Genomic DNA, 24,350 nt, shown 5'->3' with positions numbered 1-24,350 from the left:
CACTCGGGGCGGCCGCTCCCTGCCCTGCGCCCACCCGCACCCTCCAGCGCCCTCTTCTCCTTCCACGGGAGCTGAGGGTCACCCGGTGGCGTCCCGGGTTCGTGGGCTCTGGGCACAGCGCCGAGGCCCCGCCACGCCTGGCTGGCCCCTGACCTGACGGTTTGCAGAGCAACTTTAATACAGAACTGGCCGGGGGACACCGAGCTGCCCAAGGAAAAAGGGCGATCGTTGTCAGAGTGCTGGAGACCCGTGTTTCTCGTGCGCCTCGTGATCTTGCGTAAGCACTATTTATGGAGAACTTAATGACTATTTTTATTAGTTTCTTTAATAATGAAAGCAACACACTTTAGTGGCATATTCCAGATGATACTACGATAAGCCACGCTCAGCGATAATGGTGTGTTAAAATCAACTTACAGGATTAATTCGAAGACACCGGAGCTAAGGTGGCTGTAAAGTATATTCTTATTTTACCCCTAAAGCCTTTTTGCTTTTCTGAGCTCAGTTGAGTTGAACAGCCAGGATTCCGTGGATCCAAACCTACCAACACATTTAAAGACAATAATAGAAAAAGTGATTCAAGACAGTTAACGTCTTATTTGGTAGTAGGACCCTCTCCACAGTGAAATTTCATGGTTTTGATTTTCAAAAAAAGTATGTGACGGCTGCATTTTGATTATGGTTTTGGTCATGTGTAGGGCCTTTGTTTTCAATTCCTACTACAATAGGGAGAGATTTGGGAGATTGTAAATGAATATGAATTTGTTTTGTTTGGAAAGAGGGAATTAAGATAAAGAAAAATGGTCTTTTGAGCAATGTGCACTGTTTATTTTACTCAAACAATTTAGTTCCTATGATAACTTGTTTTGGAATTGTTTTGGGAGGTGTTTTCTTTTTCTTTTCTACTGGAAGATACTGTTTAAATCAAAAGTTTTAGTGCTAATAATTCCAGAGTAAATGACCATAATCTGACACTTGGGGGAGGGGGCGTCCAGAAAAACAAATAGGTGGGTGATCTGTTTTCCTTATCCTTTCAGGGAACACATAAGAGCACATTGGAGGAGAGATGGATAGAGTGAGAGAGGGAGAGAATGAGAGAGAGAGAGACAGGGAAATAACCAAATATTAAGCATGATGATTTGGATCTAAAAATGGATGGTCAAAGATCTTGGGAACTAAGGGACCTTCTTGCCAAATAAGGACACTTGGCAGGCTGCACTGTGTATTTTAAGTTAGCACAAGAGTGAGTGTTATTGGCAATATATTGGCTGAGTGCCTATCTGGATTGAGTAGTGAATCTGACTCTGATAGGACTACGCAATTATAAACAGAGTTATGAGGGGTGTGGAGTGAATAATCTAGTCATCAGAGCAAACACTGGCCAGATCACAATGATGTTTCGTGAAAGAGGTTAGATGTAGAGTGAAGCTATTAGTGTGGAGTGAAAGAGAAAAATGGACAGTTGATTTTAGAAATTGATAGATTCAGAGAAAAGAGAGGAGAAAATCAGTAATTTGAAAAAGGTATTTGTGTTGATATGGTACTTCTTAGAATAAGACAGCCTTATGCCTATATCCAGAGATGTTGGCAATAAAAATCAAGTGTGTGTGTGTGTGTGTGTGTGTGTGTGTCTCTCTCTCTCTCTCTCTCTCTCTCTCTCTCTCTCTCTCTCTCTCTCTCTCTCTCTCTCTCTCTCTCTCCCACACACACACTTTCTTTCTCTTCCTCTCTGAAATCAATAAAAATATATTTTAAAAAATCAATCTGGATCATTTGTTTTCCATTTTATTTTACCCAGGACAGATTGATAGGGAGGGTGTCGTGTACTACTGCAGGGAAGCTTAGGCTACATCTTTTGTGGCTATTAACCTTGCCCTGCTGCACACAAATAAGCACAGTTCCAGCTGTGAACAGAGATGTGCACCTGTTAAGGAAGGAGAGCTGTAAATACTAGAGCTTAGATGGGGTTGACTGATACAGGGTGCTTTTGTGTCGACCCTCCCACAGACAGCTCAAGCATCGATTATGCCCTAATAGCAGTTAAATAATCCCAGCACAGTAGACAATTCTGTGAGGACAAAGCAGCCACACATTTGACACCCTAACCCCAGCATCGTGGTTGCTAATAGGAAGTGAAAGCCTCAGATTGAACTGTACGTGGATGGTAAGCAATCCAGTAATTACTGTAATAAGAAAAGGATTTGTTTAAAGCGTGTGTGGTGGTGGTGGTGGTGGTGGGGCAAATTAGAAGGAGGAAGAAGAATATAGTGGAAAAAGACATATGGTATGGTGGGGGAAATGGTATTACTTTGGAGTCAGACTTGAGTTTGAATCCCAGTTGTGTCAGCTTTAAGTTAGGTAGTTAGCTGGGGCAACTTTCGTACCCTTGACAATCATTTTCCCCACATGTAAGCTGGGGACAGTGATACCTTGCTTTATGCGACAGCGCATGGAAATGCTTGGACCAGCGCCTGAAACTTCAGCTGCCATAACTGAATAATAGAGAAGGGTGCCTTTTCACATTCTCAAGTTATACCCAGAGAAAGCTGCCTGTCTCACCCATCCCCAACCAAGGCTTGCCCTGGTAGCCTGCCCTGTTCCCAGATCATGGTTACATATGTCTGTAGGGCTAGAAGGTTTTCATAGCTACTCTCCTGCTTTTAGTATCAGGATTTCTAAAGCAGCTTTGTGCACCTCTGTGTTTATATACAGTTTTGTAATGCTTTCAGGGGAGAATTGGAAAATTCATGCATTTAAATATCTATATGAGAAGCTTGAAGAATTTGGGGGGTTGCATGAAGAGGGGAAGGTTATGACCTAGAGACCAAAACCAAAATCATTTTGTAGCTGATTTTGAGCACAGTTTATCTCCAGGGACCAACATCCTTCTTCCTGGACTTATCTCTGGACTTCCATCCGGGAAAACCAAAGAGAGGAGGCAAGAATTGCTGTCTAAAGATCATGGAGTAATATTTCTCGTTAAAGTGTCCTACTGTGGGGAAGAATGCGTTCCTTCAGGATTTGTAATTGTGGGTGTAAATACCCCAATGGAAGCAAGCGCTTTCTTTAAAATCTTGTATTTCATCATGAAAATGCACGTGACTGTTGCATTCTCCTCTGTGTTGTTTGACTTTCTTGTACAAGACAACACAAACAGATACTAAGCATGTTTGTTCCCCCAGATCCTAAAGTAAAATCGACGCTGTGGATGTGTGTTTATTCATACACCGTCTGCTCAGTGCTGGGCACCCACCTGTGGGAATACCCACATTTGAGGAGTGCGGGCCCGGTTCTGATCATTGGTGCTGCGCCACCAAGCTTCACAGCTCAGCCCAATGCATGGGGTCATGCAAATCCATTTTGCTAAGAAAAGGAGAGGGTGGATCATCGTCCAAAGAGTTCATTTTTCTGTGGCTTTCAAGGAGAAAGAGCTCTTTGCCTTGAGGGGACGGTTGTAGGATAGAAACCTGGCAGGAAGCTCTCACCTTCCCGGCCAGTTTGGGAGGAGACATGTAGGAGGATAACCCAGTCATCTCCATTGTTTCCATCACTGGCGTTAATCACTGTGGTTCATGACTGTCCCTGAGAAGAGAAGGGAGACCACTCATACTGTATAGTAGGTTAATTAGCCATTGCTTACTCCAAGTAGGCCTTAAAAAACCATTCATTCCAAAACACATTTGGCTCAGTGGATAGAGCGTCGGCCTGTGGACTGAAGGGTCCCAGGTTCAATTCCGGTCAAGGGCATGTACCTGGGTTGCGGGCACATTCCCAGTATGGGGCGTGCAGGAGTCAGCTGATCGATGTTTCTCTCTTCGATATTTCTAACTCCCTATCCCTCTCGCTTCTTCTCTGTAAAATCAATAAAATATATATATATATATTTTTAAAAAACACCATTCATCCTGCTCTCGCAGCTGCTGTGGGAGTCTCCTACTGTACATGCCCACCTCCCACTGAACACTGTCAGTGCTGGGGAACTCACTACTTAACAGGGGGCATCTTTTCTTGGTAGGCAGCTCTAATAACTAGCAATTCTTTCTGTAACCTTTTCAACATATAACTTTCCTCTGGATCGGTGATGCATAATCTAGGGTCTTTCTTTGGTCTTCTCTAGTTTTAACGCCCCCATTTCCTTTCATTTTATATCAAGGTCACTGGGTTTTAACCCTCATATTGACCCTTCTCAGGGAACATTCATTCTAGGCAATTAGTCCAAAAATTATAACTCTGTTAGCAATATCCAGCATGGTCAGATGCTTTCTATTTGACAAAAAACCAGGTTCAAGGGTAGAAACAAAAGCTGAGTAGCAGCAAGGAAGTGTGGGCCTGCTGACTGAGCAGCAACTGCTTTCACACCACCCCACCCCAAACACCCAGAAATTCCTCTTCTAGCCAACCCATAGAAAAGTGCCCTGTTAGTGCTCCTGTATTTCATTCAGATTCCGAATCCTGTTCCTCCTGCCTCCAGTCATTGAACACAGGAAGCCATGCCGTGCCCATGTCGTGCCTTGTGCCCATAGCTGTGTCCTTGTTGGGCCTCTGAGCACAGACACTTTTCCACGCAGCATTTCCGTGGCACAAGTGCAGCTACCCCTCACCTTCCTGTCCCTCCTATATTCTGCCTCTGGTCAACATTTAAGGAAGTGTGTCATGGAAGCCTGTTTTTCATTCATTGGAACAGTAAAGTGTAAATCAGACTGTTTCTTTTAGCTAACTCATTTTTATTTTAACCTTTGCTCTAACTAGAGAGTTCTGTTACGTATATAGTAAAACATAGAAGAAAGAAAAGAAACAATAGCTGTTGTATTTTTAAGATTCTGAACGTGGAATTCCCTGAGATATCTGTGACTGAAGATCCTATTCACTGCCCGGCCGGCGTGGCTCAGTGGTTGAGCGTCAACCTATGAACCAGGAGGTCAGGGTTCGATTCCCAGTCAGGGCACATGCCCGGGTTGCAGGCTCAATCCTCAGCGTGGGATGTGCAGGAGGCAGCCTATCAATAATACTCATCATTGATGTTTCTATCTATATCTTCCTCTCTGATATCAATAAAAATATATTTTAAAAAAGAGATCCTATTCACAGAACCTGACCTATTCTATATAAGATATACTGCTTTTCTCGTGTGGCAGCCAGGGAGGGAGGAAAGAGTATCTGTGGTAGACACAGTACTAGTCACATACCTATTCTCCTCTTGCTAGTATAGATCTTAACTTTTTTTAGTGACTAAAAAAACAGAAACGTAGAACAGCAGTCCTGTTCAGGAATAGAATTCTTACATCTTCAACTGTGGTGTTATGAACCCCAGACCAGAGCTTTCCTCATGTTCTGGAAGCTAAGACTCCTAGGAAAAAAGAACAAACACTGCAGAACCATTATCCAAGTGGTGTTGCTTTAATACACATGATGATAAAGCACAGTTTTATTAGCTTATTCATTAATCTATGTTTAGGAGGCTGAAATAATACTAAGTATTAGGGCAGCAAACATGGCAAAAGAATTTGTCGAGGGCTGTTTTCCAAAGTCTTTTTTGTCATATTCAGGACATAATAAAATTAGTTTTTTCTATATTGCTTTAAAAATAAACTTTTGTCACTTTTGTGAAGAAGGGAAAAAGGAAAGTATAAATTAGGGATAGAAGAATACGAAGGATCTGAATTCAGAAATAGACCCTAAACCTAAAAGATAGAAAACTTCAGGAAAAAGTCCAAAGACCTATTTTCTAGGAAAGTTTATCCTTTTATAAAGTAGATTTAATTTTTTGACAGTATGCTTTGTAGGTACTTAATGAAGCTGGTTGCGTTTCCTGGGTCCCTTTGATATGCAGTAGATAAGATCTGAAAGGAAACAGTGGCCACTACTGAAAGCAGGTGCGTCTAGATCCCTACCAAAGCCAGTGCTATAATTCAATGAATAGGCGCTAGAAACTCTAGTATCTTTTAAAAAAAAGTATTGACTTTTAATAACTTAAATATTCTCCTTATGAAAAAAAAATTAATGAAAATTATAATTACTTACTAATAAGATAGATGTGGCAAAAACGGCCAAACGTTAAAAGCGGCAAACAGAGGAAAGAGAAAAATACACAAAGGACCACAGATAAAAAGGATTTAGGGATCATTAGTACATTCATCTACTAATAATTGCTCAGCAAAACTAATGGAGTTATAATATAAAGCAGTTCTGAACATGAGAGAGGAAAACTGTTGAGGAAAGCATACCTGACTACAAAGGCTAAAGAAGTAGATGGCCACGTGTGATATCAAGACTTATTAAAATAATTAGACAGTCATCATTTCCATTTATTGAGCATGTGTGGGACACTGTGCAAGGTCCTTTCACAGCATCTGCCTCTTCCCAGCAACTGTACAGAGTGGGCGGTGCTATTGCCAGTGAGAAAACCGAGGTCCGAGAGGCACCGTGCCTTGTCCAAGGTCTGCCAGCTGGTGAGGGCAGGATTGCTCTTCCATCTGGAAGATTTATCGAAGAAATCAAATCATACTGTGCAGACTGGATAACTTTTGGGCTATCAGTTTTGAGGCATTCAATAATAATGGAAAAGATTTATAATTTTTTTTACTTATTGGTTCTGGAAATGCCATGATCTGAGAAAAAGTGGTTGGTAAGGGTTACTGAGAGATACAGAGTTCAAACTCACATCTACTGAATTCTAAACCTTGTTGCTGCCATGTTAGCACTTAGGCGGGGTCTTTCTGTTTTGTTTTTAATTGTTTTGAATTCAGGGCAAAAGTCCATTTTTTTTGGATTAAAGGCTAAAAACTAAAAGGTAAAATAATCCTCCCTTTAAGGGTTTCTACCTTAATATGATTTCACGTTTGATAATAGCCAATGTTGCTGTAGGTAATTAATAGTTAAATTTTTTAAAATTTTAATTTAAGAACATTTTTAAAAATTAAAAAAAATATTGTCTTACTACAGTACTCAAATGATTGGGTTAACCACCAACTTAGTGATTTTCACTGTTTTCAGAGTTGTGACACCCTATTAGGCTTTAATTTTGGTGATATCCCTGCTCTAACTCACTGTTCAGTGCTGTGTGGTAGATACTTACTAATATTTAAAGCAGTTTTGAGCATTTATGAAACAAAAGTTAGAATGCTACAAAATTAGGACTGGGAATTGTTGCATGGAGAAAAGTTGCCTTTTGTGTGTAAAAGCAATTATTTTAACATGGTGGGATGAAAACATCATAGGACTGGTAAATCAAAATACATTTACGTAGATGACACTTATTAAATTCTGGTGTATTCCCTGGAGAATACATTGGAAAAATAAGAACACAGTTTGATCAGGTAGCAGTGTTCCCCAAGATGCTGTAAATATGATTAACCAGCAGCTCAGATTTTTCATTCTTCTGGTCATAAGTTGATTCTCTTAGAATAATGATTTTTAAAATTAAAGGAGAGAACGTTCAAAGGGAAAAACAAATATATATGGTCTGACACTCACATAGATGGCAGTGGGAATCTCAGTTGGGCTTCACAGGTAAGTCCATGATGCTTTGCCCAGCTCATGGGAGTGAAAACCTGTACCCGTCCCCTCCAGAATTGTTAGTCTCTTTGTTAATCAGATGGGACTTAATTTTGTATGGTCTCAATAAAACATTCACATAATTACATAGTTCCTTAATACATAGCTGGTTTCCAAATGGCGGGATGTATCACAAAGTGAGTAATAGTGATTCTGGGAAGAACATGACTAGTTGCCTCATCTCAGGGGGTAAAGATTGTGGAGATCTGTGCTGCTCAAAGGCCCGCCTTCCTCTGACACCCTTAGGCCAGTTTCCAATGTGCCTGATCCACCAGAGTGCATCCAGCTTCCCTGGGCCTGCTTGCTCTGCACCGGAGGGTGTAGAATTAATCATACTGCTCTCACCTTTGGTTCAGATCTCTGTTTATTTTTTAAAAGGATTTCCCTTCCTCTCTCCCTCTTTTCCAACTTCTCCTTGGGACTCAGAGACATCCAATTCTGGAGGTCCCACACATACGCTCTTCAGCCTCCCAAGAGGCTAGGCAGCTCTTTCAAAATCAGGATTTGCTTAGAATCCTCCGGGGTGGATGGGGGAAGAACTTGTGAGGTTTTAGATTGTACTTAGTCCGGTTGGAATCTTTTCAGTTGCAAAACGCATAATCGAAGAATAGCCAGAAACTGCTCGTTTATGTATTTGTTCTTGCAACAAATATTTTTGAATGGAAAAGTTACAATGTGCTGCTGTGTACTTGGTGCTGAAGATCCAGCAGCAAATAGAAATGGCTTTTGCCTTTAGGGAACTTACATGCTGGCGGGAAATAAGTGGGGAAGATGAATGGGTAAAGAAAGGAGTTATGACACAGAAGGAGGAGGTGGTTGTGGACAGGAGTTTGTTTTAGAAAAACAGGAGTTGTTGTTTTTTTAGTATATTTTATTGCTTTTTACAGAGAGGAAGGGAGAGGGATAGAGAGTTAGAAACATGGATCAGCTGCCTCCTGCACACCCCCTACTGGGGATGTGCCCAGCAACCAAGGTACATGCCCTTGACCGGAATCGAACCTGGGACCCCTTAGTCCGCAGGCCGACGCTCCATTCACTGAAACAAACTGTAAAGAAAAGCAGGAGTTTTTCTAAGCAAAGACACAAGCCTGTGCAACGGTGTGGAGATAGGAGAGAGCAGCCTGATTGGAACTGCGTGTGGCTCCTTGTGTGTATGTGGGGAACGAGAAGACAAGGAGTAAATGTGGCTGTCGGTGGTAAAGGAAGAACACAAGATAATGTCCCAGAGTTAAAAGACATGACGTACAGACAGAGTTCACTCAGTGCCCTATCAATGACTGCAAAAGACGCAGTCCTAAGCGTGTGTGATTAATTTCAGGATTCCAGGGATGAATACAAGATCCTAAAAGCTTTCAGAAAGGAAAAGATATGTAAAAAGGATTAGTAACCAGAGCAGCATCAGACTGCTCTACAGCCACATTAGAAACTAGACTATGAAGTAATGCTTCCGAAATTATTTCCTACCTAAAATTGCATACCCAGCTGGGACTCCAATCAAGACATTTTGAGACACACTGATTCTCAAAAAAATTACATAGGGCACTCTATTCAGGTAGCTAACGGGAGATGTGCACTGTCAACTGAGAAAGTAAACCGAGGAAGAGAAGCCAGGAGAAGCAAGGACAGGTGTTCACAGAGGAAAATGTGAAGGAAATTCTTAGGATGATGGTAAAGGAAAGGGAAGTTACAGTTCACGTCAGGCCTCCAGAGCAACCATTCTAGCCAGGTTGAATCAGGGTGAAGGGTAAGGAGGAATGTCTCCAAGGAAAGAACAGAATAAAAAAATTACCTGATGTTTTTACTTTATTGAGAGTAATTTTGCAGTTCTTGGAAGAATTTGATGAGGTTAATAAGTGTTAGGTATATAAGAAGCTAAGCAAACAACAACAAAGCAACTAATAACTCTAGGAGAATCAAAGAGTTATCCAAGAAAGAAAAAGTTATTCAATTCTACATAGCACTCCTGGGAATAATATTTACTTTGTCAGACTACTGTAAACCCTGAATATTGACTAGAGTCTAGTCACTAGACTAAATGTTACCGTATAATTGGAAGCTGGGAGGATTAGGCAAGTGTGGCATACTGTGTGCAAAGAGATTAAGGGTAGTATATGAGGACTAAAGCCTTATCTTCCACTGACAGAAATTAATAGGTAATATCTAAAATGGAACAACCAAGAAATTGCAATATAAACACATTTTTTTTAGAAATACAGAGGTATATACCAGAAGAAAATGCTAAAGGAGTTGAAATTAGTTCTCTCTGGGGAGAGAATCCAGTGAGGAGAGGGGTGGGCATAGGAGTTCTAATTTTATTGTAAGCTTTGTAGTTCTATTTTCTTTTTTGTATTTTTATAAAAATGGTCAATAAAAATATAGGACTAGCATCTGTAACACTGAGGGAATCTTGCAATGGTGTTTTGCATTCTGTTGAACAAACTATTTAGCTTCCGTGTACCTATCTTTACCACATTCCTAAATTTTACCCACACTTATTTCTTTTATCTGATTAACTAAATATGAATTGAAGCGAAAGTTAGTAAGATAAATTATTGGCTCAAATATGTGTATGGACTGCCCCTGGGTGCTCGGTATTTTCTGCCTCTATTTTTACGTAGATGCTAAGTTACCTTTTCAACGTTAGAGGATAAACAGTCTCCCCTCTTACCTTCTCCCCAAAGTAGAGCAGAGCTTGACTTCACATAAGAAATCACCATTCTTCCTGCTCTCCTAAAATGGGATTGCTAGTCAGCTGCACAGTAAGATCTCTGAGTTGCCTGCTTACATCACTCAGCAAAGCTGCAAGCTGTTTATAAAGAAATGCTGTCAGTTTGATAGAAACTGCCCCCTCCACCTCTTTATTTTGAAAATAATCAACTCCCACAGAAAGATGACCAGAGTAGTAAAATGCCCATGCACTTTCATCTAGATTTGCTAGTTCTTAACATTTTGCCACGTTTGCTCCCCCTCTCTCTATACCCATTTTTTTGAGGGAGGGGGAGTTGAATAATTTTAAATTAAGCTGTAGGTAGCAGACTTTAATATGTCTACTAGCATATCTCCCAACAAGGACATCCTCAAACTAAACGAAAATACCGTTATTTGCCATAGATAATTTAATATTGTCTAAATTATAGTACATATTCAGATTTTCCTAAAACCCCAGTGATACTTTCTGTAGATTGTTTTTGATCCCAAATCCAGTGATCACGCAGTGCATTTAGTCATTATGTTTCTTTAAGTCCTCCTTATTCTAGAAGTTTCCCTGCTTTAGAAAAAAAAATCTTTCATGACATTGACAGTTAGGAGGAGGCCAGGCCAGCTGTTTTGTCGAGTGTCCTGTCCACGTGTTGCCTTTTTGCTCCCTCATTGTAAGATTCTGGTTTACAGTGTTGGCGAGAGTATGTACACAAGCTTTCTCAGCCACCTGCTTTTTATGCACGTTCAGAATTACAGTGTTCTGCTTTCTTGTTTGTATGTTTTTGTTTTGTGTTCCCTGCTAATCTGTGGTTTGGCCTGGAGTGGGGAGGGTGAACACTTACCTGGTGCGTCGTAAAAACACCTGAGGCTGCAGAAAATGTCACTCGAATAATCTCGGGGAGGGGACATCCGTTCCTCTGGAAACAAGCATAATATTTTTGTTCAGCATTCTTGGCAGAGGTCGTTGGATGACTTAATATACTGTAATCAGGGCAAGTTTTCTCCTCTTTAATTAAGTTTCTGCTGCAGTGCACAGTCCAGGGAGCCACTTGGAAAAACACTTGGCCAGCTTCCCTGTCATCCCTAACCTGAACGCTTTTGCTTTTGGGCCCCGAACGCTGACTGCGTTCAGTGTGCAGCGTCTGGCTCCCCTCGGCCAGGATGCTCAGTGGCTTAGGTTATGTGTATTTTGCGTGAAGTGAGCACAACGTGGAGAGATGGCGTGCCTCACATGCCAGGGGAGCTAGGCCAGCTCCCGCGGAAGGCACGCTTCCCGGCCGCCCCGGCTTCCTGATAGGAGACCTGGTGACACAGTAGCCTTTAGGCAGAGCTGGGGATGTGCAGGAAGTGCGGCTACAGGTTTTGTCAGGGGGGAAATCTGAGCCATTTCTCTGCCGACAGCTGTGTGGCAGAGTCTGGGCAAGTTGCTGCTGAATTTTGCACGGGCTGCCAGGGTAAGTGTTCTCCTTTTGATTTGTTTATAGTCCTGGTTTGCCTTCTCCTGAGTCATCACGGTTCTTTCTGGAAGTTTCACGGGACTTATTGTACGTGACCTGAAGTGGGATTCAGAGGATTCATTCTGATAGACTTGTAATCCAACTTGTCTTTCTCTTTCTCTCTGCAGAGTTTGTGGAAGTATAATACTTGGTCATTATGCGATGTCGTCTCTCGGTGCCTCCTTTGTGCAAATTAAATTTGATGACTTGCAGTTTTTTGAAAACTGCGGCGGAGGAAGTTTCGGGAGTGTTTATCGAGCCAAATGGATATCACAGGACAAGGAGGTGGCTGTGAAGAAGCTACTCAAAATAGAGAAAGAGGTAAGGTCCTTCCCTGCTCTCACAAGTGGTTACACTGGCGCTTATGTAAGTTTTTCAAGCTCGAGGCAGAGGTCACAGGCTGCCAGGGACCTAGCAAGGCCTTTGGGCCTGATCCGCGAAGCCGTTTCCCAACCTCCATTCCGGGAGCCCCATAAATAGAAAGTGTCGCCGCGTGTGCTTTAGGGTTGATTTCTACTAGGCTCATCTGAACTGAGGGGATTTCTTTCCATGGCATGAAATAGACCGAATGTTCTCTGAACTCTCCCGGAGAGGAGGTAAGATTTCAGACCTTTTCTTTTCCCTCATCAGCCAAGAGGGGGCAGTAAAGAGTAGTGTGTCCAGTTTTCATCCCCCTTCCATTTTCTGGCCGTGAATTTGTGCTCATCAAGAGTTGTCTTTTCAAAAACCAAAAGCACTTCCTACTGAAGCATAAGCAATGCCAGCTTTTTGGATTCCACCTCTGCTTGAGGCCAAAAGTGATGGACCTTGTTTAATAAAGAATTAACAGGTGCCCGACAGAGCTGCCCTGCTTATAAAACCAGAAACGGCTTTCAGAGTCTGGGATATGTGCTGGTCCTAGTCAGGCTCAAAGCTCACGGGCCCTTCATCTTTCTGTGGTGCCGTGTCCCCCAAATTCAGCGTGGTGCCCTGAAGAGTGGGGCTGATGTGGGGCTGACCTGCAGGGGCTCAGTGCCACTGATAATTTTTAGGAGCTACCCTCGGGAGCTTGTTTTGGTCATTTCTATTTTCCTATTCATATTTCTACTAGTCCTGTTGTGGCTAGCTATTGTTCTCTTCAGTATCTTTAAAAGTGAACTTTTCCATAAATATCCTTTAATCTCCCTGAATGGGTTTTTTGGGTTTTTTTTTCATTAATTGCTGTCAGTGCAACCGTAGCAACTGATGAAGGAAGGAAACACAAAGGCAGCGCCGTGCGGCCTTCCCCAGCCCTGCTGTGTGACTGTGATCGCCAGCAGTGGTTCCAGTTGCTGGAGTGGGGTCAGAGAGCTCCCCTCTGCTATGGGGTATCTTGAGGCTGTGGAAAGCTTAGATGTGAAAGCTTTCAGAGCCAAGTACGTGAAGCAGAAGGGTACTATGCGGAACAAGTTTCCTCCTCCTCATTTCTTGATCAGCACAGTTTTAAATAGTAGCCAGGTCATAAGACCATACCTTCCTCTGGACCGAACCTAGCTTTTTGAATCTAGTGAAGTCTTTATAGGAAGCATTGTCATGCACCCTTTTTATCGTGGGAAATAGAGCTTTGAGAAATGTGTGGAGCCTCCCCAGAAGGACAAGTGAGATCCAGGAGATCAGATTCCCTATTTTTTGCTGTTGTTGTTGTTCTTTTCAATTCTGAAACCTCTAGTTGACCAGGTTAAGGGTAGAAAATAAACCAGTTCCGTCACGTTTTAGTCAAAGAAGTATGGAAGTGTGCTATTTTTATACATTAGGTCATGCAACTTCAGTACAACGAACATACTATCTTTATGTGATTGTTGGATGTGAGACTTCATGAGACACGAAATAGATGTTGATAGGAAAACAATAATTGCAACACATTCCCTCCATCCCCCACTCATGCTTAATACCTTTTTCGCTACCTTTGAGAGAGCCAGGAAAATGACACAGGAAAGCACAAGGGTTGTGGCAGGAGCTGGAAACTGCCAGGTGCTGCTCTGGTGTAAGCTTTTAACCTGCGTGGTGTCATTTGGAAATTGAGTTGGTTACAGTAAACTTCAGGAGCATCCTATATAATAAAAGGCTAACATGCAAATCGACTGAACTGGGGAACAACCGGTCTCTATGACACACACTGACCACCAGGGGGCAGACGCTCAATGCAGGGGCTTCTCCCTAGTGGTCAGTGTGCTCCTACGGGGGAGTGCCGCTCAGCCAGAAGCTGGGCTCATGGCTGGCGAGCAGCGGCGGTGGCGGGAGCCTCTTCTGCCTCCACGGCAGCACTAAGAATGTCTGACTGATGGCTTAGGCCTGCTCTGGGGGCCGGGAGGAGCCATCAGTCGGACATCCCGCAAGGGCTCCCGCACTGTGAGAGGGCGCAGGCCAGGCTGAGGGACCCCCACCCCCTGAGTGCATGAATTTTGTGCACCAGGCCTCTGGTAACTCATAACTTGTAAGTAAAGAAAACAAATTCTATTTCAGCTTTGGGGCTTGGTTTAGTCAGTGATTATCAGTGATAAAGAGATATGGTAAATTATTACAGAGCAATATTGCATCCCACACCTACTGAATCAACAAGAGTGTAAGATGCAGAAAATTTTTGCTTAGGGATGGCAGTTATTGGAAAGGAAATAGGCATTTCTTATGCAAATATTTGTTATACTTTATGAGGTAGGTATTGGCTTGCTGCCTAGGTGTTTTCTAAGTGGTAAGATAAAGGTAATTAGCTCTGTATTTTATTTTATAGATTCAGTTTCATGTCACTTGGTCATTTTTGCCAATGAGTTTTAGAAGCAATGGAATATTTAATAATGTGTACGTGGCTCACACATGTAATTCTTTAATTAAATATATGTTATGAACTTAGTAAAAGAAGGAGAAAATATAGACCAAACTCTTTAATGTTGCTTATGTAAGAGGATAGAGAAAGACTATTGATTTTCACTTCATTTGTAGACCTCTAGTTTAGTGAGTATATATTGCTCTCCTCTGCTTTAGTGCATACATCTGGATTGCTGCAATCAGTGACATGCTCCTGTTAGAAATGTAATTTGGTAAACTTTTAGAGAAGAGTTTGGCAAAATCTATTTAAAAATCTTAAAATATTTCCTTTGAGACAGAAATTTTACTTCTGGGACTTTATCCTTGGAAATAGGAAATAATCAGAGATGTGCAGAAAGATGGATATAACAGGCTGTTGTTCATCCAACATGTAGAATGGTGAGGAATTAGAAACCCAAGTATCCTTTAACAAAATATCTTTTAAATTATGGTACATCTCATGTGAAGAGTATGCTAATGAACTCAGTATACGTATATTAAACTCATTGTTTTGTTCATCTTAAATATGTTACAATTTTATTCATCAATTATACCTCAGTAAAGCTGAAAAAATGATGCTACATTTGTACAGTGGAATTCCATTGCATTTGGAAGAATATTTAAAGAGTTAGGAAAATGCATATGATACACTGCTAACTGGTTAACAAGTTATAAAACATTTTAATATGATCCCAGTTGTCTGCTTGGTGTCTGTTTTATTTTCTGATACTTTCTTTGTTTTCCATATTTTTCTATGATGATCTTATGCCCCCCCCAACATTTTATTATGAAAATTTTCAAAAATAAAGAAAAGTTTCAAAAGTTTTACAGTGAACACCTGTGTATCTGCCATCCAGGGTCTGTCATTAACATCAATATTTGCTTTGTCTCGTATATACCCAGCTATGTATCCTTCCATTCATCAGTCCACTTTGATGGCATTTCAAAGTAAGCTACAGGCATCAATACATTTCCCCTTAAGTTCCTGTAAAGCATGCCTATTACTACCAGAGTTCAGTATGTGTTTGTAGTTTTGTTTTCTTTTGAGATAAAATTTACATACAATGAAATGCATGTATCACTCAGTTTTGACAAATGTGAGCCAATGTGACCCATATATTTACTTTTATAATTAAATTATAAAGTATAATTAAATTTTAATATAATTTAAAAAACACAATTTAAAAAAGAGTAGCTCTGACAAACTGTGGCACTCTCTAAGGTTGTTCCAGGGAATTGAGTTTTATAAACCTCTTTAGTATGTCACAAATTACTAATTTTTCAGTCTCCATATGTTCCTCTAAAATGCTTAATCTGTCCTTTTCCATAACAGTGCTACAGGACCTGCAGTGGTGATTTAGCTTGTTTATGTTAGTTACAGGTTTACCTATAGTGCACTATTTATTTTTGTTTTAAAAACGTCTACAACAGGAAAAAATGATCTGAAGAATATATACCAAAAGTAAGAGAAGAAGCCATTATTGTATCTTTTTGGAAAATTTCAGTTGAGCCGAGATCAAACCAAATTGCTGAGGCTGAAATTGAAGCAAGGAGTGGAGAGGGCAAAGAAGGCCATTGTGGACCAGTGTGTCCCCTTCCAATGACTGCTGGCCCAGGGAACAGTCCACACAAGTATTCATCAGCCTCCCAGCGGGGGCTGTAGAACGGTTCCTCCGAACAGCTTCATTTTACCCGTGCTGTACATTTGATGACATGTAGAACCAGACCTGTCTGTACATGGTATTTTTTTTTCCATCTGAGAGATGGAAACCTGCAAGCATTTGCATTAACTTGGGATTTGATATTCAACTGATAGTAGAAAACCAGATTTAAGTATGAGATGTGAACGAAACACGATTGCTTTTCATTTTCCCAAAAGAATTGAAAGGAAGTTCAATCCTCAAGAGATAAAATATGAGGCTTTTTCTGCATTTGCCTTGCTTTTTGCAAGGCACCACTTCCTTTATTTAAAAAAACATTTTTTTCCTTCCATATCTGACTGTTGTGGAAATGTTGAAAGCCATATAAGTTTAAATTTCAAAACTGTCCCACATTGTAAATATTTATAAAGAGAGCTCAAAAATGTCAAAAACTGATGATAAGAACAGGAGCTACCAGTAACTTTTTATATAAAAGGGGAATATACATGTGAAATAGAAAACACAGTCTTAATATTGACACAAAACTAGGAAAGAATGAGAAATAAAAGCTTCTGTTATGCAAATTCTATCAACATGACAGCATTTAGTGCTTCATAAAAACCTAGTTAATGTTGTTACTACTTTGTTAGTTCATAGGAGAGAGGCCCTCTTTTCTTTGTAGTTCTGTCACTGGCTTTTTATTAATAAATTATTTGCATTTGCTTTAGTTGTAGAAATGCTGTTGTAATGTTTTCCCCTGTCCCTGAACACAATAAAGAGAATTACACATTTACCTTCTTTGTAAATCCTCGCCTGCCTCGCCTGCCTCACCGTAACGTACTTGTTCCTTGCTGCTTGGCATCATGTCGCTGTAGAGTAGACTCTGCTTTCATTCTCGTTCCGGAAAGCTGTCCTGTATTTCAGTTCCCACATGTCCTTCATTTGCTTTGTGGAGCCGTGAAAAGGCTAGAAGACGACCGTCCTCACTGTGTCACTGGTTGTGGCCTGCGTGCAGCTCTGTAGTAACAGAACATCTTGTTTTACCTGATGTTTGATTTTTATAAATGTGCTTGCTTTTGTACCCCTGAGAGTGGCATGCCATTTCCACTTATGGGATTTTAAACATTTCCCTGTGCCATGTTTTGACTCTGTGCTACATATATAAACCATCACCTGAACTAGAGAATAAGAAAGCTAATGAGTTATTTTATTTGCCAATTAATGCAGGCATCATCCAGAAGTCTATATTGAACAGCTGTCTGTCACTCAGCTCTTCTTGATGAGATATTTCTGTTACTGGGAGCTTATCATCTATGGCACTCCAGTGTGAACTGCTATAAGGAGATATGGAAAATTAGTGGTTACAGAATAGTCACAGAGATGTAAGGACAGCATAGGGAGTATAGTCAGTAATATTCTAATAACTATGCATGGTGCCAGGTGGGTACTAGAATCATCAGGGGAATCACGCCGTAAATTATATAATTGTCTAATCACCATACCTGAAACTGATATAAAATCATATTGAATATCAACTGTAAATGAAAAAAATATAAAAACAATAATAAAGTTTAAAAAAAGTAAAGAGACATGGAAAATTGGACACATGTTGAACAAATATGTAAATTACATGAGTAAGCATGTGTTACTGATACTTCTGAAGGTTACACAAACCTTTTGGGAGAGGTAACTTTACAGTGAGGAAAAGCTACAGGAATGGTTTCTTCCGGGACCAAGGAGCGTTCAGAGAACTACCTGAGTTGTAAATAAAATTCTTACCATGTTATGTGGAGTGCAGTTACAGTAAGACAGACATCACTCTACGATATTTTTCAGATTGTTGATGTCACCATAAAAATCTTTTATTTGCAAGAGAAAGCCCCCATACTTACTTTTGCTCCTTAGTCATTTAACATTTTTTACATCCTTTCAAAACTTTGTTAGATTACTTGTTTACTTGCATGTGGAGGTTATTTTGGGCTTGTCACGTGAGGAACTTTATTGCAACTGTTATTTCAGCTCTCATTAAAGGAGCATTATTCTTGGTTTATTAAGCAATAAACATTTCGACTACTTAATGTTTATTCTCCAGCCATACACTAAATACTGTGCTGAATTCAAACCAATGCATGCATTTCAATAAAAATGTTATGTCCTGATTAACTGGTTATACAAAGCCAGGCTCTTGCTGCTGGAAGAAAAATAGTAGGAAGCATGAATTGCATTTCTGAGATTCTCAAAGTCTAATAGGCAGACAACTGAAAAATTGGAGGAGAGGAAGAGCCACCCCTGAATACTCCCGATAGTTTCAAAATAGATAGGATTTGCTCTCAGTCTTCAGAATCGAATTACCTCACTTGTGTATTAAAAAGGTGCCAAGAATTTTCTTATCTACTTTCTGGTGTAGACAGGAAGTCACTGACATGACATTACCTAAGATAGGGACCTTCTTATCAACTTGTTCTCATTCAGGCTTGAGCCCTTCTCCTGGTTAGGACACCCAGTTTCTGTTTGAACGCTGTCATGGATAACATGGGAGGTGCAGGCTGTTCAATTTTGGAGCAGTTTCACTCTGAGGAAGTTCTTTACAATGTAACTTTCAGCCACTGATGCTGGTTTCCTCTTCAGGGCCACACCAGGACAAATCCTAAGCAATAATAAACAGGGATCACCTTAGCTTTCCCTTCTTTTGTGAGATTTGCATACGGTTTTTGCTCTCCTGAGTTACAGAAGACAGTTTGCCATTCCTAGTCCACTTGGGAGCCTTTTCTTCTCCATGTGGACCTGGAGCTCTAATAAATTAGTTTGTCTTTGAATGAAAGGTTCTGTTCCATAGCAGCTGGGAAGGATTTTCCTGGCCATGTTTCTCAATCTGGTTTTTTCAGACCTGTTTCCAAAAAAGGAATCTAAGATGCTTTCCTCGGCTCTGTGAATGTCAGATGTTCACTGATTCATGGCCTGAGAAAAATTAAGGTGTCCTAAATGAAATGAGACTGCCGGAATTTTAATGACTTGAAAATATAACTCCTATCCCTGATACTGTTCTTCAGGAAAACAGCGCTCGGTAAAATTAGCTACATTAGAGCAGCTACACTGATAAGGATGAAAATGTCTGGGCAGTGTTTATGCGAGCTCTGTTTCAGGAGGGTACTGTACGGCTGCTCGGCTTTTGAAGAGAGGTATTAAGTAATCAACGTACAGCATCGGTTTAACTCACTACATTTTACAAACAAGCAGAGCAGTGCTTTCTTTAGCGGGAAACTGAATTTGTTTTTGGAACTAGGGACGTAGAGTCTACTTCGGGCGTGTTAATCAGGGGGAAAGGAGACATGTAAAACTTTAGACAATAAAAAATAAGTACTCAGATAAAAGAAAAAAGAAATATGTACATTTTTATTTTAATCATTGGGTGGGAGTTTTAAAATATAATGCATAGTTTACTTAGCATCTAAACTAATTGCTCCAAAGGATTTAGCTGCTGAGCAAATTTTTAGAGTTGTGAAAGTGGAGAACATTTTTTCCTTAAAATTTCAGGATAGTTTCTTAGCCACAAAGCCTATGTCCTTCCTTGAGACAAACTTTATTCTCAGAGTAATTAAGAGATTTTTAGTAAGAGATCAAGAAATTAACATTAACCAAATTTGAGGTATGGAGTGTTAAAATTTTATATTCTGCCTGGTTTTAAAAGTAATTTCAGATTGTTAGTAGGTAGGATGAGTATATTTTTGAGGTTCCTGGTAAAATCCTCTGTACCTCCCCCAAATCTCTCACCTGAATGTAGAGTAAGGATATAAAAGAAACGAACATGTCTTGAGTTCCTGTTATTTATAGCCACTACTCTGTGAGCACTTTACATGTATTCTCCATGTGATTCTATTGCTAATGCCTCAAATTTTAGCATTGTAATTTCAGTCTTTAAGATGGTTTCCCTAATAAAACAGCAGCTACCACTGAGAAAGGTAACTCCACATGTTAGTGATATCACTGAGTCAATGACATACGTGGTTTTCTCCCTGAGCACATACTTTTCTAGGTGGGGAGATGAATAATTGATGCTGCAGGACTCTATGACCGGAACAGATTACAAGACAGCCTCCTTTCCTGTGTTCTGCCATCCAACAAACATTGAGTATTTGTTCCATGCTCGGCACTATTCTAGATATTGGAGCCATGTCAGTAACTAAAATAGACAAATATTCATGGCCTCTTAGAGCTTACCTACAAATGTGGAAAAATGGCCTATTAAAACATGATAAAGACCCTTACCCCCCTTAACTATGGGCTGAACTTAGTTACTAACATACGAAGATTAGAGTACAGAAAAGAAGGAATTAGTAACGTTATAGTGGACAAAACTGGCAGCCACCACCTTAGCCAAGTGAGCAGGGTTAACATCATTAGGGATAATTTATGTTGATGGCATATATATCAGTGTGATGTGATGAGAAGAGTACTTCATCTTGGTGGTCTTCTTCCCCAAACCTATAGCCCCAGCCCAGTCATGAGGATAACGCCAGATATTCCAAACCGATGGACATTCTACAAAGTACCTGGCCAGTAGCCCCCAGACTATTATGGTCTTGAGAAACAGAGAAAGACTGAGAAACTTGTCATAGTCCAGAAGAGTTTAAGGAGGCATGACCATCAAACACAATTCAGTATCCTGAATTGGATTCTAGAACAGAAAAAAAAGGACATTGGTGAAAAAATGGTGAATCCAAATGAAGTCTGGAGTTCAGTTAACAGTAATGTAGCAATGAGGGTTTCTTCGTTTTGACAGATCTACCCTGGTGGTGCAACATGTTAACATTAGGGGAAATAGGATGAGAGTAACCATCTGCATAATCTCCTCAACTTTTCTGTAAATCTAAAGTTATTCCAAAGTAAAAGGTTTATATAAAAATGTAAGGAAAAACATAGAGCAGTATAAAGGAGATAAGGAATGCCAGAATGGGGCCAAAGTTGCAAATTTAAATAGGTTAATCAGTTACAGAGAAGGTGGTATTTGAGTAAAAAGTTGAAGGAAGGCCCTAGCCAGTTTGGTTCAGTGGATAGACCATCAACCTGTGGACCAAAGGGTCCCAGGTCCGATTCTGGTTGAGGGCACGTGCCTTGGTTGCAGGCTCCTCCCCAGCTCAGGCCCTGGTCAGGGCTCGTGCAGGAGGCAACCAATTGATGTGTTTCTTTCATATCGATGTTTCTCTCATCTTTCCCTCTCTCTTCCACTCCCCCTAAAAATCAATGGAAAAATATCAAAAAAAGATTAAAAAAAAAACACAAAAGAAAAGTTGAAGGAAGGGAGGCAGCAACATGCATATATGAAGGTAAAGCATTCCAGGCAGAGGCAAGTGCCAGGTGGGAGCATGTCTGATGTGTTGGAGAAACAGCAAGGAAGCCACTGTGTCTGGAGTGGAGTACGTGAGGGGAGGAGAAACAGAACATGGGACCAGAGGGTAACAAGACCAAATGGTATAGGGCCATGTAAGACACCGTAAGAGCTTCTGATTTAAATTGGGAGGAAATGCTGAGCACTCAGATACTTTGGAGTAGAGAAGTGAAATACTTTGACTTAGGTGTTTTTTTAAAAATATATTTTATTGGTTTTTTTACAGAGAGGAAGGGAGAGAGATAGAGAGTTAGAAACATCGATGAGAGAGAAACATTGATCAGCTGCCTCCTGCACATCTCCCACTGGGGATGTGCCCGCAAACCCGGTACATGCCCTTGACCGGAATCGAACTTGGGACCTCTCAGTCCGCAAGCCAACGCTCTATCCACTGAGCCAAACCGGTTTCGGCTTGACTTAGGTTTTAACATGACCACTCTAGGTACTCTGTTGAGAAAAGACGACATGGGGCAGAGGTATAGGCAGAAAGGACCAGCTAGGAATATAACCCAGGTGAGAGCTGTCTGTGGCTGGGGCCAGGAGGGCAGAAGGAAGTGATTGAATTTGGGGTGTATTTTAAAGGTAGAGCTAACTAGATTCGCTCACTGATTGGACATGCTCTGTGAAGGTAATCAAGGAAGTTTCACAGGGCTTGCCCCGAGGAGAGGGAAGGACATATTTGCCATCATGTGAGATGGAGAGAACATGGGTGGAGCAGGTTTCTAAGAGCAATTAAGAGTCTATTTTTTTATATAAACAATGAACAATTGGAATTCACCATTTAAAAAATACCATTTACAATGCAACAAAAATATGAAATAGTTGGAAACAACCTAAATGTCCATCAGCAGATGGTTGGATAGACAAAATAAGATATATGCTTATAATGGAATAACATTCATTCCTTTAAAAAGAATGAATTTCTGATACATGCTACAGCATGGACAGATGTTGAAAACAGTATGCTAAGTGACAGAAGCAAAACACAAAAGGATAAATACAGTATGATGTTAGCTATATGAGGTACCTAGAGTAGGCAAATTCAGATACAGGAAGTTAGGTAGTGGTTACCAGGGACTAGGGGAGTGGGCAGTTATTGTTTAATAGGTACAGAGTTCCTGTTTGCAGTGATGAACAAATCCTAGAAATAGTGGTGATGATTGCACAACGGTTTGAATGTACTTAACCCATTACACTTAAAATGGTTAAAATGGTAAATTTTATATGTACTACAAGTAAAATACAAAGTTTTATTTTAAAAAGAGGAATACTAAGAGTTAAATTTAACAACTGAAATGTGCAAAACCTTTGCACTGGCATTGCTGAGCGAAATTAAAGAGGGCGTTAATAACTGGAGGGTTACACTGTGTTCCTGGGTCGGAATACATGCTATAAAGATGCCAGTTCTCCTGAGCTTGATTTGTTGATTCAATACAATCCCAATCACAGCACCAGCCAATTTTGGTGAAGAGATTTATAAGCAGATTGTAAAAACAGATATGGAGTTACAATGAACCTAGAAGAGCTAAAATAACTTTGAAAAAGAAGAGCAATGTTGGAGGATTTCTACTGCTACTTTATTTCATTGCTTACTATAGAGTTATGAAGATTGTATGGTATTCATGCACAGATAGATGGGTTGTCCTGAATACAGTGAAGTAAAAGCAGAACCAAAGAGTTGAGGATGGATGTGAGGGAAGGATTCTGTTGGTTGCCATGGAATTTAAGCTAGGTGAAGAGGGAAAGGAAGACAGGGAAGGGAGTGGCACTGAAAGGATACAGAAACGGTTGATTGTAGGTCGAGGGATTGTTTGAATTTAGGCACTAGAAGAAGGGGGCTGGAAACAGGAATTGGTGGTTAGCAAGTGGGGTGAATGGACTAGTATTATTGAGGGGTGCAGCTGTTGGTAATGCAGGGTTTAGGGCAGGGGTGGGCAAACTTTTTGACTCGAGGGCCACAATGGGTTCTTAAACTGGACCGGAGGGCCAGAACAAAAGCATGGATGGAGTGTTTGTGTGAACTAATATAAATTCAAAGTAAACATCATTACATAAAAGGGTACGGTCTCTTTTTTTTTAGTTTTATTCATTTCAAACGGGCCGGATCCGGCCCGCGGGCCGTAGTTTGCCCACAGCTGGTCTAGGGTGTGACCAAAGGAATGTGCAACCAAGGTGTGGTGAAGGTTTACATCCTTACAGGGGAGTTCAAGGACATTAGAGGACAAGTGTCAGGCCCATTCATGTGCATGTAAACATCCCCACACTATGATACAGGAATAGTAATTGGAGAAAATGACAGCTAGGAGCTGAAATAATCAATAAATGAGCGGGGAACTGTCTGGAATTGGTAAATGTTGGCAGTAATGGAGGTTAATGGATGATGCAGTCTAATGGCCTAAGATTTAGGGAGGACCTGGGAAGAGCTCTCTGAAATGGCACTGAGGCCACCTTGCTCACCTTGCGCCCTGCCCGATGGAGCAAGTGCGGAAAGAGATGGGCTGGCTACCATTGAGATGCGTGCAGAGGAGAGTGCAGCTCCCATCAGAGAGGATGAGCAGAAATTTAGAGAAGGGTTCAGGATGGTGGGGTCCAGCTGATGAGGGAATGTGAGGGCACTGGAATGGTCTCAGGAGTTGAGGGTGGGGTGAGAAGTCAGGTCTAACTGGAATATGTGCAGTCATTCAGGGAGCAGCATGTGAGGGATGAGGGCGGGGCAGCCTGGGGCCTGGGCTGTTTTGTGGTGATGACATCAGC

At 40.9% G+C, this 24,350-nt stretch overlaps 1 protein-coding gene across 1 annotated transcript in view; it reads left to right on the top strand.

Moving 5' to 3' along the window:
• Window positions 1-160: 160 nt before the first annotated feature.
• LOC102770852 (mitogen-activated protein kinase kinase kinase MLT) overlaps window positions 161-24,350 on the top strand; it is a 141,110-nt gene continuing 116,920 nt past the window's right edge. Inside the window, exons 1-2 of the mRNA XM_015561826.1 lie at window positions 161-277; window positions 11,879-12,071. Coding sequence (XP_015417312.1) covers window positions 11,913-12,071 — 159 coding nt within the window. The 5' untranslated portion in view covers window positions 161-277; window positions 11,879-11,912. The remainder of the gene's footprint in view (window positions 278-11,878; window positions 12,072-24,350) is intronic.

The sequence above is a fragment of the Myotis davidii genome, unplaced genomic scaffold, assembly GCF_000327345.1.
Source record: "Myotis davidii unplaced genomic scaffold, ASM32734v1 scaffold370, whole genome shotgun sequence".
NCBI lineage: Eukaryota > Metazoa > Chordata > Mammalia > Chiroptera > Vespertilionidae > Myotis > Myotis davidii.
The sequence above is the reverse complement of the archived record's forward strand: the minus strand, read 5'-3'. Positions and strand labels throughout refer to the sequence as shown.